This window comes from Hemiscyllium ocellatum, chromosome 28, assembly GCF_020745735.1.
Source record: "Hemiscyllium ocellatum isolate sHemOce1 chromosome 28, sHemOce1.pat.X.cur, whole genome shotgun sequence".
Taxonomy (NCBI): Eukaryota; Metazoa; Chordata; class Chondrichthyes; order Orectolobiformes; family Hemiscylliidae; genus Hemiscyllium; species Hemiscyllium ocellatum.
This window is the reverse complement of record NC_083428.1, coordinates 3012043-3031593: the sequence shown is the minus strand read 5'-3', so window position 1 is coordinate 3031593 and position 19551 is coordinate 3012043. Positions and strand designations below refer to the sequence as shown.

Below are 19551 nucleotides of genomic sequence, written 5' to 3'. Positions count from 1 at the left end.
GCATTCTGGATAACGTAAGTATGGTACAAGTATTGGTCCAACAGTACTGGTCCATAACTCTTACTGAGATTCGCAGCAGCAGTACCGAGAGAGTGCGACACTGGCTCCCAGCTGGGATATCAGGCTGGGGTCCAGTCTGCACTCTGTGGCATGACTTTGAAGAAGAATAGAGAGGCCCTCCTGGCACACCGGCCAACATTTTAATCCTTAACCATAGTCACAACAAAAAGATTATCTCCTCAGTGACGCCATTGCAGTCTATTGAATCTTGCTGTGCAAAGAAAAGGTCGTCACATTCCCCCCCCTCCCTCCCCCCCACCATGTTACTACAGTGTCTGCATTACAAACAGAACTTCATAATTACCATGAAACTCAGTGGGATGTCCTGTAATTATAAAAACTGTGATAGAAATGCAAGTTTTGCTTCTGTTTCTATAATATGCACATTGAAAATAAACTTTTTTGGAGATAAAGTTTCTTTGGAAATGATCTGGAAGATACTTTCTAATAAAAATAATCAAGTAATGTTACAGCAGGTACAGCACAGGGTTAGGTACAGAACTTCCTCTACTCTCTTAACTGAAAGTAAAGCTCCCTCTACATTGCCCCCATCAAACACTCCCAGGACAGGGACAGCATGCGGTTAGATACAGAGTAAAGTTCCCTCTGCACTGTCCCCATCAAATCTTCCCAGGGACAGGGACAGCGAGGGGTTAGATACAGAGTAAAGCTCCCTCTACACATTTGTGGGTGGCACGGTGGCATAGTGGTTAGCACTGCTGCCTCACAGCGCCTGAGACCCGGGTTCAATTCCCATCTCAGGCGACTGACTGTGTGGAGTTTGCACATTCTCCCCGTGTCTGTGTGGGTTTCCTCCAGGTGCTCCGGTTTCCTCCCACAGTCCGAAGATGTGCAGGTCAGGTGAATTGGCCATGCTAAATTGCCCGTAGTGTTAGGTAAGGGGTAAATGTATGGGTATGGGTGGGTTGCGCTTCGGCGGGTCGATGTGGCCTGTTTCCACACTGTGAGTAATCTAATCTACACTGCCTCCCAGGGACAGGGACAGTGCGGGGTTAGATACAGAGTAAAGCTCCCTTAGCAATGAAAACAACAGGAGCAGAAACAGCTCTGTCAGGTCCACAAGATCCTCCTCACTAACATCTGGGGGCTAGTCCGAACATTTGGAAAGCTAAATCACAGACTATTCAAGCAAAAAGCTGACACAGCCATGCTCACAGAATCATACCTTATTGACAATGTCCCGGACACCATCATCACCATCCCTGGATATGTCCTGTCCTAGCAGCATGACAGATCCAGCAGAGAGGTACAGTTTGGGGGAGGGAGTCTTCAACATTGACTCAGAGCTCCCTGATCCCTCATGGTACCAGGTTAAACATGGGTAAGGAAACCTCCTGCTGATTACCATGTACCGTATTCCCTTGGCTAATTAATTCATATATGCTCTGGTTGGGGATATCAATGACCACCACCAAAAGTGGCTTGGCAGCAGCACTACAGATCGAGCTGATCGGGTCCTAAAGGACATTGCTGCTAGGACAGGTCATCAGCAGGTGGGGAGGGAATCAACAAGAGGGAAAAATATCCAAGAATGTACAAATTAGGTGAATTGGCCATGCTAAATTGCCCATAGTGTTTGGGAATGTGTATGTTAGGTGTATTTGTCAGCAGCAAATGTAATATAATAAGTTGGGGAATGGGTCTGGGTGGGTTACTCTTCGGAGGGTCGGTGTGAACCTGTTAGGCTGAATGGCCTGTTTCCACATTGTAGGGATTCTATGATGCTATGATACTTAACCTCATCCTCAGCAATTTGCCGGCTGCAGATATATCTGACCATAACAGTATCGGTAAAAGTGACCATCACATAGTCCTAGTGGAGACAAAGTCCCACTTTCACACTGAGCAAACTCTCCATCGTGTTGTGTGGCACTATCATCGTGCTAAATGGGACAGACTTCAAACAGTCCAGCAACTCCAGACTGAGCATCCATGAGGCGCTGTGGGCCATCAACAGCAGCAGAACTGTACTCCAGCACAATCTGTAACCTCATGGCCCGGCATATCCCCCACTTAACCATTACCATCAAACCAGGGGATCAACCCGGGTTCAGTGGAGAGTGCAGGAGCGCATGCCAGGAGCAGCACAAGGCAAACCTGAAAAATGAGGCGTTAACCTGGTGAAGCACCAAACAGGACCACTTGTGTGCCAAACAATATAAACAAGTAATAGATAGAGGTAAGTAATCGCCACAACCAATAGTTCAGATTTAAGCTCTGCAGTCCTGCCACTTCCAGTGAACGGTTGGATAATTAAGCAGCTCGCAAGAGGAGGTGGTTCAATAAATATTCCCATCCTCAATGTGGAACAGGCCCACCTCAGTATAAAAAGACAAGGCTGAAGCATTTGTAGCAATCTTCAGCCAAAAGTGCCCAGTGGTTGATCCATCTCGGTCTCCTCCAGTGGTATCCAACATCACAGATACCAATTTGATTCCATGTGATATCAAAAAATGATTTGAAGCACTGGATACTGCAAAGGCTATAGGCCCTGACAACATCCCAGCAATGGTATTGAAGATGTGTGCTCCAGAACTAGCTACACCCCTAACCAAGCTGTTCCAGTACAGTTACAAAACAGGCATCTACCTGACAATGTGGAAAATTGCCCAGTTATGTCCTATACATAAAAAGAACAAATCCAACCAGCCAATTACCACCCCATCAGTCTAGTCTTCATCAGTAAAGTATTGGAAGGGCTCATTAACAGTGCTATTATCAAGCAGCATCTGCTCAGCAATAACCTGCTCAGTGACGCCCAGTTTGGGTTCTGTCAGGGCCATTCAGCTCCTGACCTCATTATAGCCTTGTTTTAGACATTGATAAAAGAGCTGAATTCCAGAGGGGACCGTGACATCCCTTACTGTGTTCTTCCAGCCTCCTGCTTGTCTACCTTGACATCAAAGCCACCTTTGAACGTGGCATGGAAGGAGCCCAAGCAAAACTGGAATCAATAGGTATCGGGGGTAAACTTTCCCCTGGTTGGAGTCATACCTGACTCATAGGAAGATGATTGTTGTTGTTGGAGGTCAGTCATCTCAATGTCAACAAAACAAATGAGCTGGTCATTGACTTCAGGAAGTGGAGTGGAGGACATGCCCCTGTCTGTATCAATGGAACTGATGGGGAGGTGGTCAAGAGCTTCAAGTTCCTGGGAGTTAATATCACCAACAATCTGCCCTGGTCCATCCCCATTGAAGAAACCACATCGACTCGTCTACTTCATCAGAAGGCTAGGGAAATTCGGCATTTCCACAATGACTCTCACTTTCATAGATGCACCACAGAAAACATTTTATCACAATATCACAGCTCATTATGGCAACTGCTCTGCCCAAAACCACAAGAAATTTCAGAAGGTTTTGAATACTGCCGTGTCCATCACACAAACCAGCCTTCCATCCATCTGTACTTCCTGCTGCCTTGGGGAAGCAGCTAACATGGGCAGCATGGTGGCTTAATGCTGCCTCCCAATGCCAGGGACCTGGGTTCGATTCCAGCCTTGGACGACTGTCTGTGTGGAGTTTGCACATTCTCCCCATGTCTGCGTGGGTTTCCTTTGGGTGATCTGGTTTCCTCCCACAATCCAAAGATGTGCAAGTCAGGTGAATTGGTCATGCTAAATTGCCTATAGTGTTAGGTGCATTTGTCAGAGGGGAAATAGGTCTGGGTGGGTTACTCTTCAGAGAGTCAGTGTGGACTTGTTAGGCCGAACAGTCTGTTTCCACACTGTAGGGAATCTGATCTCAACATAATCAAAGACTTCTCCCATCTTCTTCCATCAGGCAGAACATATAGAAGTTTGAAACACCTGCCAACAGATTCAGGAACAGCTTCTTCCCAGCTGTTATCAGACTTTTGAACGAACCTCTCATATATTAAAGTTGATCTTTCTCTGCATCTTCTCAGTAGTTGTGACACTATATTCTGTATTCTGTTCTATTACCCTGACATACTTATATAAGGTATGATTTGCCTGGATAGCACACAAAACAATGCTTTTCACTGTATCTTGGTACACACAAACAATAATAAATCAAATCAGCTCCAGGAAGAATTCCTTAGGGTCCTCAGCCCAACCATCTTCAGCTGCTTCATCAATGACCTTCCCTCCAACATAAGGCCTAATGTGGACACATTCACTGATGATTTTACAATGCTCAGACCTGTTGCGATTCCTCAAATGCTGAAATAATCCATGGCCAAATGTAGCAAAGTTTGGTCAAGGTTAAGCTGAGCTAACAAGTTCAAACAATATCCACACCACGCAATTATCAGGCAATGACCATCTCCAACAAGAGAAAGTCTAACCATCGCCCCTTGACATTCAAAGACATTACTATCACTGAATCCCCCACTATCAATATCCTGTGGTTTACCATTGATCAAAAATTGAATGGACTCATCATATATAGTAAATACAGTGACTATGAAAGCAGATAAAAGATGAGGAATACTGCAAGTAACTCACCTCCTGACTCCCCACAGCCTGTCCACCATCTACAAGACACAAGTCAGTAGTGGGATGGAATACTCCCCACTTGCTTGGATGGGGGCAGCTCCAACAACACTCAAGAAGCTTAACAGCATCCTGACAAAACAGCCCACTTGATTAACATTGCACTCACAAGCTTCTATTCCCTCTACCAACAATACTCAATAGCAGCACACATGGGCGGCACGGTGGCTCAGTGGTTAGCACTGCTGCCTCACAGCACCAGGATCCCAGCCTTGGGCGACTGTTTGTGTGGAGTTTGCACATTCTCCCCGTATCTGCATGGGTTTCCTCAGGTTTCTCTGGTTTCCTCCCACAGTCCAAAGATGTGCAAGTCAGGTAATTCTTTCCTGATGAAGGGTTTTTGCTCGAAACATCGATTTCGCTGCTCCTTGGATGCTGCCTGAACTGCTGTGCTCTTCCAGCACCAGTAATCCAGAAGTCAGGTAAATTGGCGATGCTAAATTGCCCATAGTGCAAGGTGCATTAGTCAGAGGGAAGTGGGTCTGGGTGGGTTACTCTTAGGAGGATCGGTGTGGACTGGTTGGGCTGAATGCCCTGTTTCCACGCTGTAGAGAATCTAATCTAACCTAATGTTCTAACTACAAGATGCAATGCCGAAATTCGCTCATGCTCCCTAATCGGCGTGTTCCAAATCCATGGCCACTCCCATCTGGAAGGGCAAGGATAGCAGATATGTGGGAACACCACCTCCTGCATGTTCCCCTCCAAGTCATTCACCATCCTGAATTGGAAATATATTGCCATTCCATCAGTATTACTGGGTCAAAACCCAGGAATTCACTCCCTAAGGGTGCTGTGGTCTAATAGTTCAAGAAGACATCTCATCCTTATCTTCTCAAGGGCACTTAGGGACAGGCAATAAATGCTGGAGTAGCCAGTGATGCCCTTGTTCCACAAGGGAATAAAAAGACAAAGAAAATTGCTTTCTTTCAAGGTTTCCTTTTCCATTGACATTCAAATTCACAAACTGGAAATTTGATGATTTGGAGATGCCAGTGTTGGACTGGAGTGTACAAAGTTAAAAATCACACAACACCAGGTTATAATCCAACAGGTTTAATTGGAAGCACACTAGCTTTCGGAGCAACGCTCCTTCATCAGATGATTGTCCTGATGAAGGAGCATCGCTCCGAAAACTCGTGTGCTTCCAAGTAAACCTGTTGGATTATAACCTGGTGTTGTGTGATTTTTAACTTTGGAAATTTGATGGAATTGTGAACTCACACTTTTTTTATTCTTACTCTACAAATACTCTCCCACCCATGGAGACTGTTTCTGCAAATGGTTCCAATACAAATATGGTCAGATGTACTTTAATGGAATCAAGTCTGAGCTGATTGAAATCTATCTGAGCAGGCAGAGGGTCTGTTATTGTACTCCACCCTGGAATCTTCTGACCAGATTTATGAGATTGTCATTAAAGCAGTAATTACTTTAAAGGACAATTAAATAAACAATACAAAACATGTCCCTATTTGCACAAGGACTTCATCAAACATATTGACAATGCTGTGTATTTACCAGAGAGAGTGGCCTTGGAAAGGTTCAGGAAAAGTCCTTGAAGTTCATTTTTTTCAGTTAAAGGTCCTCAGTTATCGGGATTTGCCTAGCGCTGAGGCTTTTTAGAGAAGGGGTGAAAAGGAGAAAGCTAAGTTAATGAAATTCATTGAGGAATTTGGTCGCTGTCATAATATCCCAATAGCAGCTCTGGGACCATAGCAACTTTACACTTGACAGCACAGGAACTAAATTGCACACAGCAAGATTCCACAACAGGAAATGGTGGGGGAGTCAGTACCTGAAGGAGAACTCCTCCGATCTTTCTCAAAACCGTGCCATGGGAGTTTGTACATCCACCTGAAAGTCAGGCGGGACTTCACTTCAGGAGAAAGTGAGGGCTGGAGATCAGAGTCCAGAGTGTGGTGCTGGAAAAGCACAGCAGGTCAGGCAGCATCCGAGGAGCAGGAGAGTCCACGTTTCGGTCATCAGGTCTTATGGGCTATGCTTGTCCAGCACCACACTCTCAGCTCTCACTTTAGCACCTCAATGAAAAACCCAGCAGCTCCCATTGCAGTGGGAACACCTAGGCGGTATTGGGTTAAATAGCGATCAATAACTTCCTGCACCCGGGTGGAGACACATAGCTCACAACCACATAGCTCCCCCCCCCACCCACACAAATTCTGTCTGTTTGCAAAATAATCATTTGATTTTGTTAGTTGTGGACATTAATTGCAGTTCTGAGGTAGCGCCACTGGACCGAAACCGTGAACTGATTTCTCTCACAGATGCTGTTCCAGTCATTTCTGCTTTTGTTTCTGATTTACGGTTTCTTTCGGATTGTCCTCAATAATCGAAGCAGAAACTGCTGGAGAAACTCAGCAAGTCCGCCAACATCTGGAGAGAGATGGAGAGAGTTTGTTGAGGCTTTGAGTCAAATGCCTTCTTCTGAACTGAATAACCAACGCGACTTTCTCTAGTTTGACTCCTGTGTTTACTTTTTGAATGAGTGATTGAGTCCTCCCTCCTGACTGGGTCAGTGAAGCCTCCCTGAATGTAGCTGTGGGCGAGGCTGCTCGGTTCCAATGTTACAGGTGGAACGGTTTGGGTTTAAATTTCATTTCTGGCGGATTTACAGCACTTCCCTCTAGATTCTTATCAATGAGTTACCGCTGGGAGGGGAAAGGAGTTCCAAACCCACCGATTCCCTGCAGTAAAGGCTCTGTCTGTAGCTGGGTGGGTGATTAAGTGAAGCTGAACTTTCGCCTCCTCTCTGGCTGCAGTGTGTTTTTCTCGGGTCAATGATTAATCCCTTGTCGCTGCCATTTTCCTTTGCAGTAACAAATTGAACCTCTCGGAGTCGGAACGAGCCCCAGAGAGAGAGAGAGAGATAGCCAGAGGAGTAATCTTCGGGTGCCGACAATAAACTTCAGTCTTCGCTACAGCGGGAGCAGATTTACGAATTCCTTTCCGACTCAGGGAGAGCAAAAAGCTCCCACCCTCCTCCACCTTCAGTGGGATCAAAGGATACCAGTGGATGCTTTCATCAACCCCCCTCCCCCATCTCCAGAAGGACACTGGCTGAAAGTGGACAAGGTAAGGACTAGAGGGAAATGACAAGCCGGAACTTCTGATAGTTTTAGCTTTCTGTCGCATGTTTGTGAGTGAAGATACAGTGAGACTAAGAGGAGGCAGTTGAGCAGGTGAGTAACTGAGGGAGGGGGGAAAGTTGGGAACTGTAGTAATGTGGGAATTTACAGAAACAGACTCAGAATCCTATTCACTGGGAGTTGGCTTCACTGAGATTGTCCGGGTTCCAAGTGCGTACTGAAAGGATTGGACATTTGTAACTGAGAACCCCAGGAGGAAAGTTTTTATTCCGGTTTCTGGCGATTTGTATCAATCCTGAGAACAGAAATTGAATTCTATTTAGTTACAGGCTTTTGGAGATTTGCTGTAGATTTGTGTGGTTTAATTAAATATGTCAAATGTAGTCCTTTAAGAATTGAAGTCAGCTTGTGCATCATTTTGGGAAGGTTAGGATGAATGGTCCGGAGTAAGAGCCACAGTGTGTCTGTTATATGTTGGCTTTTCCTGCCTTCTCCCAGTTGCCCTTTTAAATGGTTTCCATTTAAATCCATTTAGTTCCTTCTTGAGAGACACAACTGATCCATTAGTCCACAGCCAGTGCGTTCCAGCCCCTCCCCACTCACTGTGTGAAATGGTTCCTTCTCAAATCACAGCTTTACTATTTTGCAGATCACTTTCAATCTGTGCCCTCCTGATCTAGATCCGAGAGAGTGTTCCTTTCAGTCCCGCTGTCTCCAGACCCCTCGGGAATTTGGAGGTCTTAGCTCAGAAGAGCTGGGACTATTCTCCTTGGAGAGATCTCCAAAGTTGACAATAACTCTCTTGGGGGAAAAAAAAGTTACTATCAGTGGGTTTAGGGTAGTTTCCAGTCCAGAATCAGGAACTGTTCTGGAGTACATAGATTGTGCAGTCCAGAGTCCCAGAGTGGCCCCTGAGTAAGGGATGAGTATATGATTGAACCATCTCCTGTGTCAATGCAGTCAGGAATTTAACAGATTGGCATCTGACTAATTATCCTCACCAAGAGTTTTCCAAACTGATCCCCCAATCCCATCAGACAAATTGGGAATTCCTGTTTTTATTTGCTAACTGGATCGGGAGTCTGTCAGTCATGTTTCAGGTTAGGTTCTGGGCAGTTGGGGGTGGGCTGTGGAATCAGCCCTGGCTTGGGGGATGCCAGAGTCTTTCTCTCTGTGGGTCCTGGGTTCAAACTCCTATCCTGGAGACTTGAGTCAAGAATCCAGGCTGACAGCTTTATGGCTGGATTTATTGTCGAGAGAGTGGTGCTGGAAAAGCATAGCTGGTAAGGCAGCATCCGAGAAGCAGGAGAATCGACATTCTGGGCATAAGCCCTTCATCTCCTGCTCCTCAGATGTTGCCTGATGTTCCAGCACTACACTCTGGACTCTGAACTCCAGTATCTGCACTCCCCACTTTCTCCTGGCTGGATTTATTGCCTGTCTCTAGTCACCTTGAGAAGCTGTCCTCTAGAATGATGTGCAGCAACTGAGGGACTTGCTGTGCTATCTCAGAGGAGATCACCTCTGTGTTGGTTTGTGACTAGAGGCACATCTAAGTCTGGACTGGATAAGGGGTTCCTTATCTCAGCAAAATCATTGCAGGGCTGATGAAAAAATATCACATTTTCAACACCTTCAGCAGAAAGTAAAATTAACATAACGGATTCCAGTTTGATTATTCCCATACGTTTAAAGGAAGATCCAAATGAATAATGTAGCTTTACTTTCAAATGGGGCTGCAGCATTAAAACTAAGGTTAGGAAATAACTAACACACCTTTCTGCACAGATGCTGACTGACTGGGGTGAGTATTTTCAGCACTTTCTGATTCAATATAGTTAGGCCTGTAAGTAAGTAACAAGACTTGCAGTGCACTCGATATAGCTGCTACTGATTTAAGTCCAAGAACAGTACAGCACTGGAATAGGCCCTTTGGCCCATCAAGGCTGTACTGATGCATGATGCCTTTCTAAACTAAGCACCTTTTGCCTCTATGCGGTTTCCATCCCTCTATTCCCTGTCTATTCATGTCTCTGTCAAGTTGCCTCTTATTGTTGTTGTATTTGCCTCCACCACCACCACCTCTGCCTTGACTTGATTTATTATCACATGTAGCTAAGTACAGTGAAAAACTTTGTCTGCAAGCTTTGTACAGGCAGATCATAGTAGGCAAGATGTACAGATCATATGGTGAAAAAAAACTCGGACAGAGTAAGGCATACAGGTTACATAGTGCAGTAGACAAGGTCACGTTAACAAGATCAGTATTATTTGAACAAAGTCCATACGTCAGTCTAATAACAGCAGGGAAGAAGCTGTTCATGAACCTGCTGGACTGTGTGTGTTTGTTCAAGCTTCTGTACCTTCTACCTGATAGGAGAGGTTGTAGGAGAGCTTTACCGGGGTATGAAGAGTGTTTGAGGTCGGCAGTCTTTCCATGGCAACGAAATGTATAAATTGGGTCCACAGGTGGAGGTTTGGCTTCTGTGTTGGCCTGAGCTGTGATCAAAACCTTCTGTACTTTCTTATGGTCCTGGGCAGAGCAGTTGTCATACCAGGCTGTTGTACACCTGGACAGTATGTTCTCAACAGTGCATCTGTAGAAGTTGGTGGGGTAGCATTCCAGGCACTTACCAACCTCTCGTTTTTTTTTTAAAAAAGCCTCTCACATTCTCCTTTAAACTCACTCCCTTTTACCTTAAACCTATGTGCCCCCTAATTGACATTTTTACATTGGGAGAGAGACTCTGACTATCCATTCTATCCACGCCTCTCATAATTTTGTAAACCTCTATCAGGTTGTCCCTCCTCCTCCATTCAAGTGAAAACAAACCAAGTTTGTCTAATCTCTCCTCAGAGCTAATACTCTCCAAACCAGGAAACATTTCTGGGAAGCTGTTTCTGTGCCCTTCTCCAAAGCCTCCACATCTCTCTGGTAGTGTGGCTACCAGAACTGCACACAGTATTTCCTAATGTGTGACCTAACTAAAGTTCTATACAGCTGCAACATGATGACAACTTTTATAATTTACACCCCAGACAACAAAGGCAAGGATTCTGCAAGGCTTCTTGACCACCTTATCTACTTGTGTTACCACTTTCAGGGAACTGAGGGTCTATACAGATTCATCTGTAAGTTAATGTTTCTAAGAGTTCTGCCATTTACAGTTGGGGGTGGGGGGTGCGGTGTGGAGTGGCTCAGTGGTTAGACCTGCTGCCTCACAGCGCCAGGGACCCAGGATCAATTCCAGCCTAGGCTGACTGTCCGTACAGAGTTTGCACATTCTGCCTGTGTCTGCGTGTGTTCCAGTTTCCTCACATTGCCAATGCGCAGAACCTGCACATCTTTAGACAGTGCTAAATTGCCAAGGGATGCGTTGGTTGAGTGTACTCGCCCTGGGAAATGTGGGATGGGGAGGGGGAGAAATGCGGTGTGGGTCTGGGTCTGTGTGTGGGGTTCTATTTGAGGGTCTGTTTGGATGCAATTGACTGAATGGCCTGCATCCACACAATAGGAATTCTATGATTTATTTTATACTTCCCTCCTGCATTAGATTTTGTATTTGTCCAAATTAAACTCCATCTGCCATTTCTCCACCCAACTCTCCAGCCTATCCATATCCTACTGTATCCTCTGGCAATCCTTCTCACCACAAACTTTGTCATCTGCAAACTTACTAATCAGCCCACCTACACTCTCCTCCAAATCATATATAAAATCATATACCTGTATATAACAGACATCAGGGTCCGCTGCACTAAACCCTGTGGAACACCACTGGTCACAGATCTCCGATCAGAAAAACACCCTTCCACCGTTATTCTGTCTTTTATGACCAAGCCAGTTCTGTATCCAGCTCACCGTGAATCCCATCTGATTTCACCTTCATCAGCCTGCCATGAGCAATCTTGTTAAAGTCCATATCAACAACATCTCTGTCCTGTTGACATCTATCATCTTTGTCACTTTCTCAAAAAACTCAGTAAAGTTGTTGAGACACAACCTTCTGCACACAAAGCCGTGCTGCCTATTAATAATAAGTTCATATTTTTCCAAGTGTGAATACATCCTATCTTTAAGAATCTTATTCAAAAATTTCCCCACCACAGATGTAAGACTCATCAGCCTGAAATTTTCCAGATTGTCCTTATTGTCATCTTAAAGAAAGGAACAGTGTCAGCTATTCTCCAGTCCTCTGGGACCTTGCCTGTGACTGAAGAGGAGATAAAAATTTTAAACAAGACCCAAGAATTTCCTCACCTGCCTCCCTCAGCATTCTGGGATAGATCAGATTAACTAATTCAAATAAACTGGAACTTTTAATTTTGACAGGTAATTAATGAGGGCTAAATTAACAATTTTATTTTGGAAGGCACATAACAATACTAAACTCACTAAATGAGGTAGATAACCAGCTAAGCTAATACTAAGTTAAATTTGAAGAATTTAGTCTTGATAAAATTTATTGTTATTCTATGACTAGTTCGTAAGGTGATGGAGGAAAAGTAGGTAAATGGAACTAATTTTGTAGTTTTGTTTTTTCAAAGTGCGAGCACAGACCTAAATGAGTTGAATTACCTCCTTCACTGCAAAGGTTTCTATAATTCTTATCGGAAACCAACTTACTCCTACCCAGTTTGAAAGTTCCTGATTATTAATCGGTTAATTTTAAAGACATTTCACATTTGACTAGTGTTGCTCTGGTCTGATCTCTTACTTCGTCGGTATTAGCACAAAGCTGTCTGCTAGTGTTCACTTGAGGCCATTCGCTCCAATCGTTCGGGATAACTCCAAATCAAAATGTGGATCAAGTTGAAAGGGTGCGAGGGGCTCAGGAGTTTCAGTCCAAGCTGCTTCTTGAGTGTTTCGGTGTATGTTACACTGTCAATTATCTTTGAATGCAAGGAATCAGTCTCAGCCATTGCTCAAAACAGAGTTGTTAACTTGACCTACTGGTGAATGTTCCTCCTTTTTTTTTGTTTGTTTGATTCCAGGTCTTATCAACCACTGTGAAGTATTTGCCTGGGACATTCCATCACCATGTATGAGAACCGACCCCTTGGGAGCCCTCCTGCCTACAGCCCGAGTAATTTCACCCAACCTTTCCCACACAGAGCCTCCGTGGGGACTTATGAATATGACATGCGATCCCCTCCACCAGGCTCATATTACATTGAGGACAAGCCGCAACACTTCTACAAATGGAGCTCCCCGCCAGGAATCATCCGTATTTTAGAGGGCATTGTCATAATCCTGTGTCTGGTCATCTTTGCCTGTGTGGCATCAACGTTGCAATGGCAATATGGCTATGGTTATGGTTATGGCATGGGTGGCATAGGAGGTGGGTACTACCCAGGAATGGGAGGAGGATATTACCCTGGCATGGGGGGGAGTAGCTATTACCCAGGAATGGGAGGGTATGGCAATGGAGGCCACACTGACCCCAGGGCTGCCACTGGCTTCATGATTGCAATGGCGGCCATTTCCTTTATCGCTGTCTTGGCCTTCTTCATCGCCAGTGTCAGCAAGTCCCAAAACTCCAGAACCCGTAAGTTTTATCTGTTGTTACTGATATTCAGCGCTATCCTGGGAGGCTTGGAGCTGATTGCCAGCGTTGTATACATCATGGGAGTTAATCCAACAGCCGGGAGTGGAGGATCCTTGTACTATACCCAGATGAGAATGTTATGCGCCCAGTTTTATTCATCTGGAGCTGGCATGATGTTGACAAACGAGTATCTATATCACTATTGTATTGTGGATCCTCAAGAGGTGAGTCATATTTTATTATTGCTGTGTTGTCTCAGGTTTTGGTAAAGTGGACATTCATTCTACCTTTGTGCAAGTTTATTGCTAAAATGTGACAGATTTTAAGATTTCACAATGGCTCAATGTTTAAAACAAATCCTATGTTGTAAACTTCATGAATTGTTTTGGGTTCACCCAACTTGAAAAGATTTACAACAACGCTGCCATGCTATAGGGAGAGGCTGAATAGGCTGGGGCTGTTTTCCCTGGGGCGTCTGAGGCTGAGGGGTGACCTCATACACGTTTATAAAATCATGAGGGGCACTGGTTATTTGACAAGGTCTTTTCCCTGGGATGGGGGAGTCCAGATCTAGAGGCCATAGGTTTAGGGTGACAGAGGAAAAATTTAAAAGGGACCGAAGGAGCAACATTTTCATGCAGAGGGTGGCGTGTGTATGGAATGAGCTGCTAGAGAAGTGCTGTAGGCTGGCACAATTACAGCATTTAAAAGGCATCTGGATGGGTATATGACTAGGAAGGGTTTAGAGGGATATGGGCCAAGTGGTGGCAAATGGGATTAGATTGGGTTAGGATATCTAGTCAGTATGGGCGAGTTGGACCGAAGGATCTGTTTCCATGCTGTACAACTGAATCTATGCTCTACATTAGCCAGCTCAATTCTAGGAACAGAATATAAGCCAATGGCCAGTCTCTAATCTCTCCTATTGTTCATTTTTGTCCTGGCTGACCTGTGCCCTACTTATCCGTCCATGCTCCACGTTGTTTCTACTCTTACATAACAGTAATCTATTGGACCGTCTACACATTTTTCAATCATTTCAGCTTTTTGTAGGCGAGAGTCCGAGATTGCCACTCCCCTTTGTGTCAGGAAGTGTTTCCTGAGCTCACCCCTGACTCCTCTTGTTCCAGACATTTCCCCCACTCTCCCTACCCACCAACAATATAAAAACATAAGAAATAGTTTCTCTTCATCTACTGTATTAAATGTAGGTAAAGTTGCTATGGTTTCAGACAACAATATGGCTGCTGTCTGCTTGGGTAGAGAGAGATGACTAGTGATGGCTTAACCTGAGGGTCACCATGCCTCAGGCAAAGAGAGAGATTGAGAAGGAGAGTCCATCATAGTAACTGCAGCCAGTGTGACAATTGAACCAGCACTGTTGCTGATATTCTCCAGAGCAAACCAAGCATTCAGCCAACTGAGCTAACCAACTCCAATGATCATCAATATCCCAATTACATCACTCCTTAACCATGAATACTGCAGTCTACATAACTAGTCCTCATCATTTAACCCTTCTAATCCTGCTCTCATCAAGATGATCCCTGGGATGGAGGGATTGTTTTTTGATTCTGGATTAGTGGTGCTGGAAGAGCACAGCAGTTCAGGCAGCATTCAAGGAGCAGCGAAATCGATGTTCCAGGCAAAAGCCCTTCATCAGGAATTCCTGCCTGAACTGCTGTGCTCTTCCAGCACCACTAATCCAGAATCTGGTTTCCAGCATCTGCAGTCATTGTCTTTACCACCTGGATTGTCTTTTGAGCAAAGGCTGAACAGGTTGGGACTCAATTCATTGGAGTTTAGAGGAATGAGAGGTGATCTCATTGAAACATATCAGGTTTTTAAGGGGCTTGACAGGGTCAATGCTGTGATGTTTCTGTTCATGGGAGAGTCTAAGGCCAGAGGGTGCAGTCTGAGAATAAAGGGGCACCAATTTCAGACTGAGATGAGGAGGAGTTTCTTCCCAGAGGGTTGTGGGTCTTTGGAACTCCTTGCCACGGAGAGTCGTGAGAGATGGAAAAAACTGCAGATGCTGGAATCCAAAATAGACAGGCAGGAGACTGGAAGAACACAGCGAACCAGGCAGCAGCAGGAGGTGGAGAAGTCAATGGTTTGGGTGTAACCCTTCTTCAGGAAGGTTACACTAGAGAGCTGTGAGGGCAGAGACCTTGTGTGTATTCAAGTCTGTGAGAGAGAGAGAGATCCTTGATCAGTTGAGAACCAAGGAGTTATGGGGAAAAGGCAGGAAAGTGAATGTGAGGAATATTGGATCAATCATGATCCTATTGAGTGGCAGTGCAGGCTCAAGGGGCTGAATGCCTACTCTTGTTCCTATTTCTTCTGGTCTTATATTGGAAATGGGAAGAAATGCAGGTTGGCCAATTCTTGACTCCCCCTTTCCAATTGACTGAAGGAAGGTGGAGGATCATAGGCTAGCCAGTGTCATGTGACCAATGGGTGGGGGCAGGGCATTTGGAGGCATGAGATCAAGTGATGAACCCAGCAGAAAACGACCAGCCTGAGTTGGTAACCCCATGCTGGGCTAATCGACAATGAAAATTGTGAAGAGTGCAAAGGTATGCATCTTCAACGGGGACAGAAGTACATGGTTAGATTACCTACAGCATGGGAACAGGCCCTTCAGCCCAACCAGTCCACACCGACCCTCCAAATAGTAAACTGCCCAGGCCCATTTCCCTCTGACTAAGGCACCTAACACTATGGGCAATTTAGCATGGCCAATTCACCTGACCTGCACACCTTTGGACTGTGGGGGGAGACCAGACCCAGAGGAAACCCACACATACCCGGGGAGAATGGGCGACTATATGTGGAGTTTGCACAAAGCTGGAATCAAGGTAACAGTGCTAACCACTGAGCCACCGCACTGCTCCTGTGGCTTGTGGATGCTCTTTGGTGGAAATGTAACTGGTCAGCCTTAAACGGTACCAAATCAGGGCTGACTTTTGAACTCTTAGATCCTAACACAATCCAGCCCAGGGAGATGACCTCTGTGATCTCAGTGGAATGATTGTTGATAGTCATCAACCAATGAACGTTAGTTGGCTGAAGGGAGTATGAGCAGAGTGTTCAGACACTGGGGTCAATGTAATCCCCTGTGGTGCTTTTGCTCATGTTATGGAGCACTTCAAACTCTTTAAGATAACTGAGGAAAGCAGCGAAGGCCTTATTGATTATTTTTTAACATCAACATACAAGGTGAAAGTGAGTACTGTAGATGCTGGAGGTTAGAAAAGCACAGCAAGTAGAGGAGGAGAATTTTTTCATACGTCTGGAGCAGGTGGGACTTGAGCCTGGACCTTCTGACCCAGAGGTAGGGACACAACCCCTGCACCAAAAACACTTCGAGGTGATCACTTGACATACCTTGGTTTTCAGCCCAGATAGATAAAACTCAATTTTTAAAGTTCTGATCCTTATTTTCAAATCCCATTATGGACACATCATCCCCATTACTGTAAACACAGCCCCTTGAGGTCTCTGCCAATGTCTTCCTCGATTTTAATCACTTCATATCGGTGGCTTTCCTTTACCTGAGCTCAAGATTCTGGAGTTCCATCTGTAAACCTCTCTTTCCTCTTTAAAGCCTTTCCACTTTAATTTCCTCTGGGATGGTCAATGTGTTTCTATAGTGCTTTTCACCACCATCAGATGTGGACTTTTAAAGTATAGTCACTGTTGTACAGTAGGAAATATGGCATCCAATTTGTACACAGCAACTCTCTATTCTATAGTGTCAAGAAAATCTGTTTTTCTGCATGTGTTACATACTGATTGTGGCATAACTATTGGCCAAAACATTCCTGGATAACTTGCCTGTTCTTTGAAGTCGCACCATGGGATGGTTTTCTCCAACCAAGGAGCTTTATGACAGAGTCAAGGCTACTCAGAATGTTAACTGTTTATCTCTCCATGGTTCCTGCCAGATCTGCTGAGTTTCTCCAGCACTTGTTATTTTAGAAGATGAGGCCTTAGTTCAGAGTCTCACCTGAAAGGCCATACCTTTGCAGCACTGCATGTATTTCTGTGATCAAATTCTAGAGTGGGGCTTGAATCTGGAACTTAACTGCCCCCTGGGCAATTTAGGGATGAGCCCAGCCAGTGATGCCAACATGCCGTGGGGAAAAGAGTTTGATCATCTGTGCTAATATCTCCGTGTCACATTTGAATTAGGAGCCCCTTGTGAATAATTTTAAAATGCTTTGAAAGTACCATTTTAAATGCAAGGCGGTGTTGTTGTTGTCTCCTATTCCTTTGTAAGTAATGAAAAAGAATGGTGGGGAAAATCTGAGAGGTAGAGCATAGAAAACAGGAGTGGGAAAAGATAAAGACTGGGAACCGAGAGGTGCAGATAGAGAGAACCAGGGTGAGATAAAAACAGACACAAGCAAAACAAGGTAGAGAGATGCAGAGAAAGGAGCAAATGGAGAGCGATGGAGAGGAAGTAACAAATATAAGAGTGGACACACAACCACCAAACCTACAGGCACCTAGAGAGAGAGAGAGAGAAACTGATTTGAGGAAGAAGCAAAGATACCCAAAAATAAAGGGGATAGAGAGAGAGAGAGAAACCAAAAGGCACTGACCGACAGAGGATACGAGTGAAAAGAAGACAATGGTACATGACTACAAACGGAGAGGGAGGTGGAGACAGAAAAATGGACAGACGTACAGGACATGGAGAGGTATTGACAGAAAGATAGAGTTGGATATAAGTATTAGAGTGAAAGAACTTCCAACACGTTTTTCAAGTAAGAAAGTGACATGGACGTAATTAAACAGAGAATTGCAGGAAGTGCAAAGCAGCTGCAGCATGTTGTTGTTAGCCCTGTTGTGTGCTGTGGAGTTGCTGCTGATCCCCCTGCTCTCTGCTGCTGCAGGCTGTGGCGATTGTCTGCGGATTCCTGGCGGCGCTGACGTTTTGTATCATTGCTTTCTTCGCTCAAAGAGTGCGGCAGAAAATCTGGAAATATGGGAAACCGAATATCCTGTGGGAAAAGGGCTTCGCTGATGAAGAGGTGGGGCCCAACGTGGAGGAATGGGTGAGTGAGTGTGTGGAGAGTTGCTGGTCCGATCCGCGGTCACTCCTGAGATTGTGGGACCGTTTCAATGAACTCAGGGCAAACCCCATTTTAAAAAAAATTCACATGAGAACCAAGTCCGTTTGAAGTGGGTGTGTTCTGGTCAGCGCAGTCACACCAACACAGCACTGAATAAATATTCATGGGAAACAAAAGAACTGCGGATGCTGGAAATCTGAAACAAGAACAGAAATCAGCTCTGGCAGCATCTAGACCGACAGAGTTATGTGTTGGGTCCCTTCTGCAGAACTCAAAATGAACCTGAAACGTGAACTCTGGTTTCTCTCTGCAGATGCTGCCAGACCTGCTGAGTTTTTCCAGCAATTTCTGTTTTTGTTTCACATTAGATTACTTACAGTGTGGAAACAGGCCCTTCAGCCCAACAAGTCCACACCGACCCGCCGAAGCGCAACCCACCCATACCCCTACATTTACCCCTTACCTAACACTACGGGCAATTTAGCATGGCCAATTCACCTGACCCGCACATCTTTGGACTGTGGGAGGAAACTGGAGCACCCGGAGGAAACCCACGCAGACACGGGGAGAACGTGCAAACTCCACACAGTCAGTCGCCTGAGTTGGGAATTGAACCCGGGTCTCTGGCGCTGTGAGGCAGCAGTGCTAACCACTGTGCCACCATGCCGCCCACAAATTGAGGGTGGTTGGTGAGACACAGATCAGCTGGTCTAAAGGATCACAATTTCAAGATTGTCAGCAGGAGCGATGAGGAGAAACTTTATTCGGAGTTGTTAGGATTTGGAATGCACTGAGAGAGCGATGAGGGCGGATTCCATTTGGAGGTTTCAAAGGAGAGCTGGATATATATTTGAAAGGGACGAAATAGAGGAATACTATTAGAAGTAAGGAGCAGAAAAGGGATGATCTTTGAGGGGAGGATTCAATATTGCACAATTGGTAAATTTCTCCAGCCCCTCTTTAACCCTTTGAGAATCATAGATTACTTAGAATCATTGAAGTTTGCAGTATAGAAGGCCATTCAACCCATTGTGTATGTACTGGCTCCCAAAAGGCTATCAGCTAGTCCCATTCTCGAGCCCGATCTCTATTGCCCTCTAACTTCATCCCTTTTGAATATATATCCAGCTCTCCTTTGGAATCCGCCACTCGATGCATTCCAAATCCTAACAGCTCTAAATAAAGTTTCTCCTCATCTCATTCCTAGC

General features: G+C 45.1%; 1 protein-coding gene across 1 annotated transcript in view; it reads left to right on the top strand.

Moving 5' to 3' along the window:
- LOC132829197 (uncharacterized) overlaps positions 1-19551 on the top strand; it is a 57836-nt gene that overhangs the window by 19595 nt on the left and 18690 nt on the right. Inside the window, exons 6-7 of the mRNA XM_060846567.1 lie at positions 12725-13483; positions 18164-18325. Of these exons, the coding sequence (XP_060702550.1) occupies positions 12725-13483; positions 18164-18325 (921 nt within the window). The remainder of the gene's footprint in view (positions 1-12724; positions 13484-18163; positions 18326-19551) is intronic.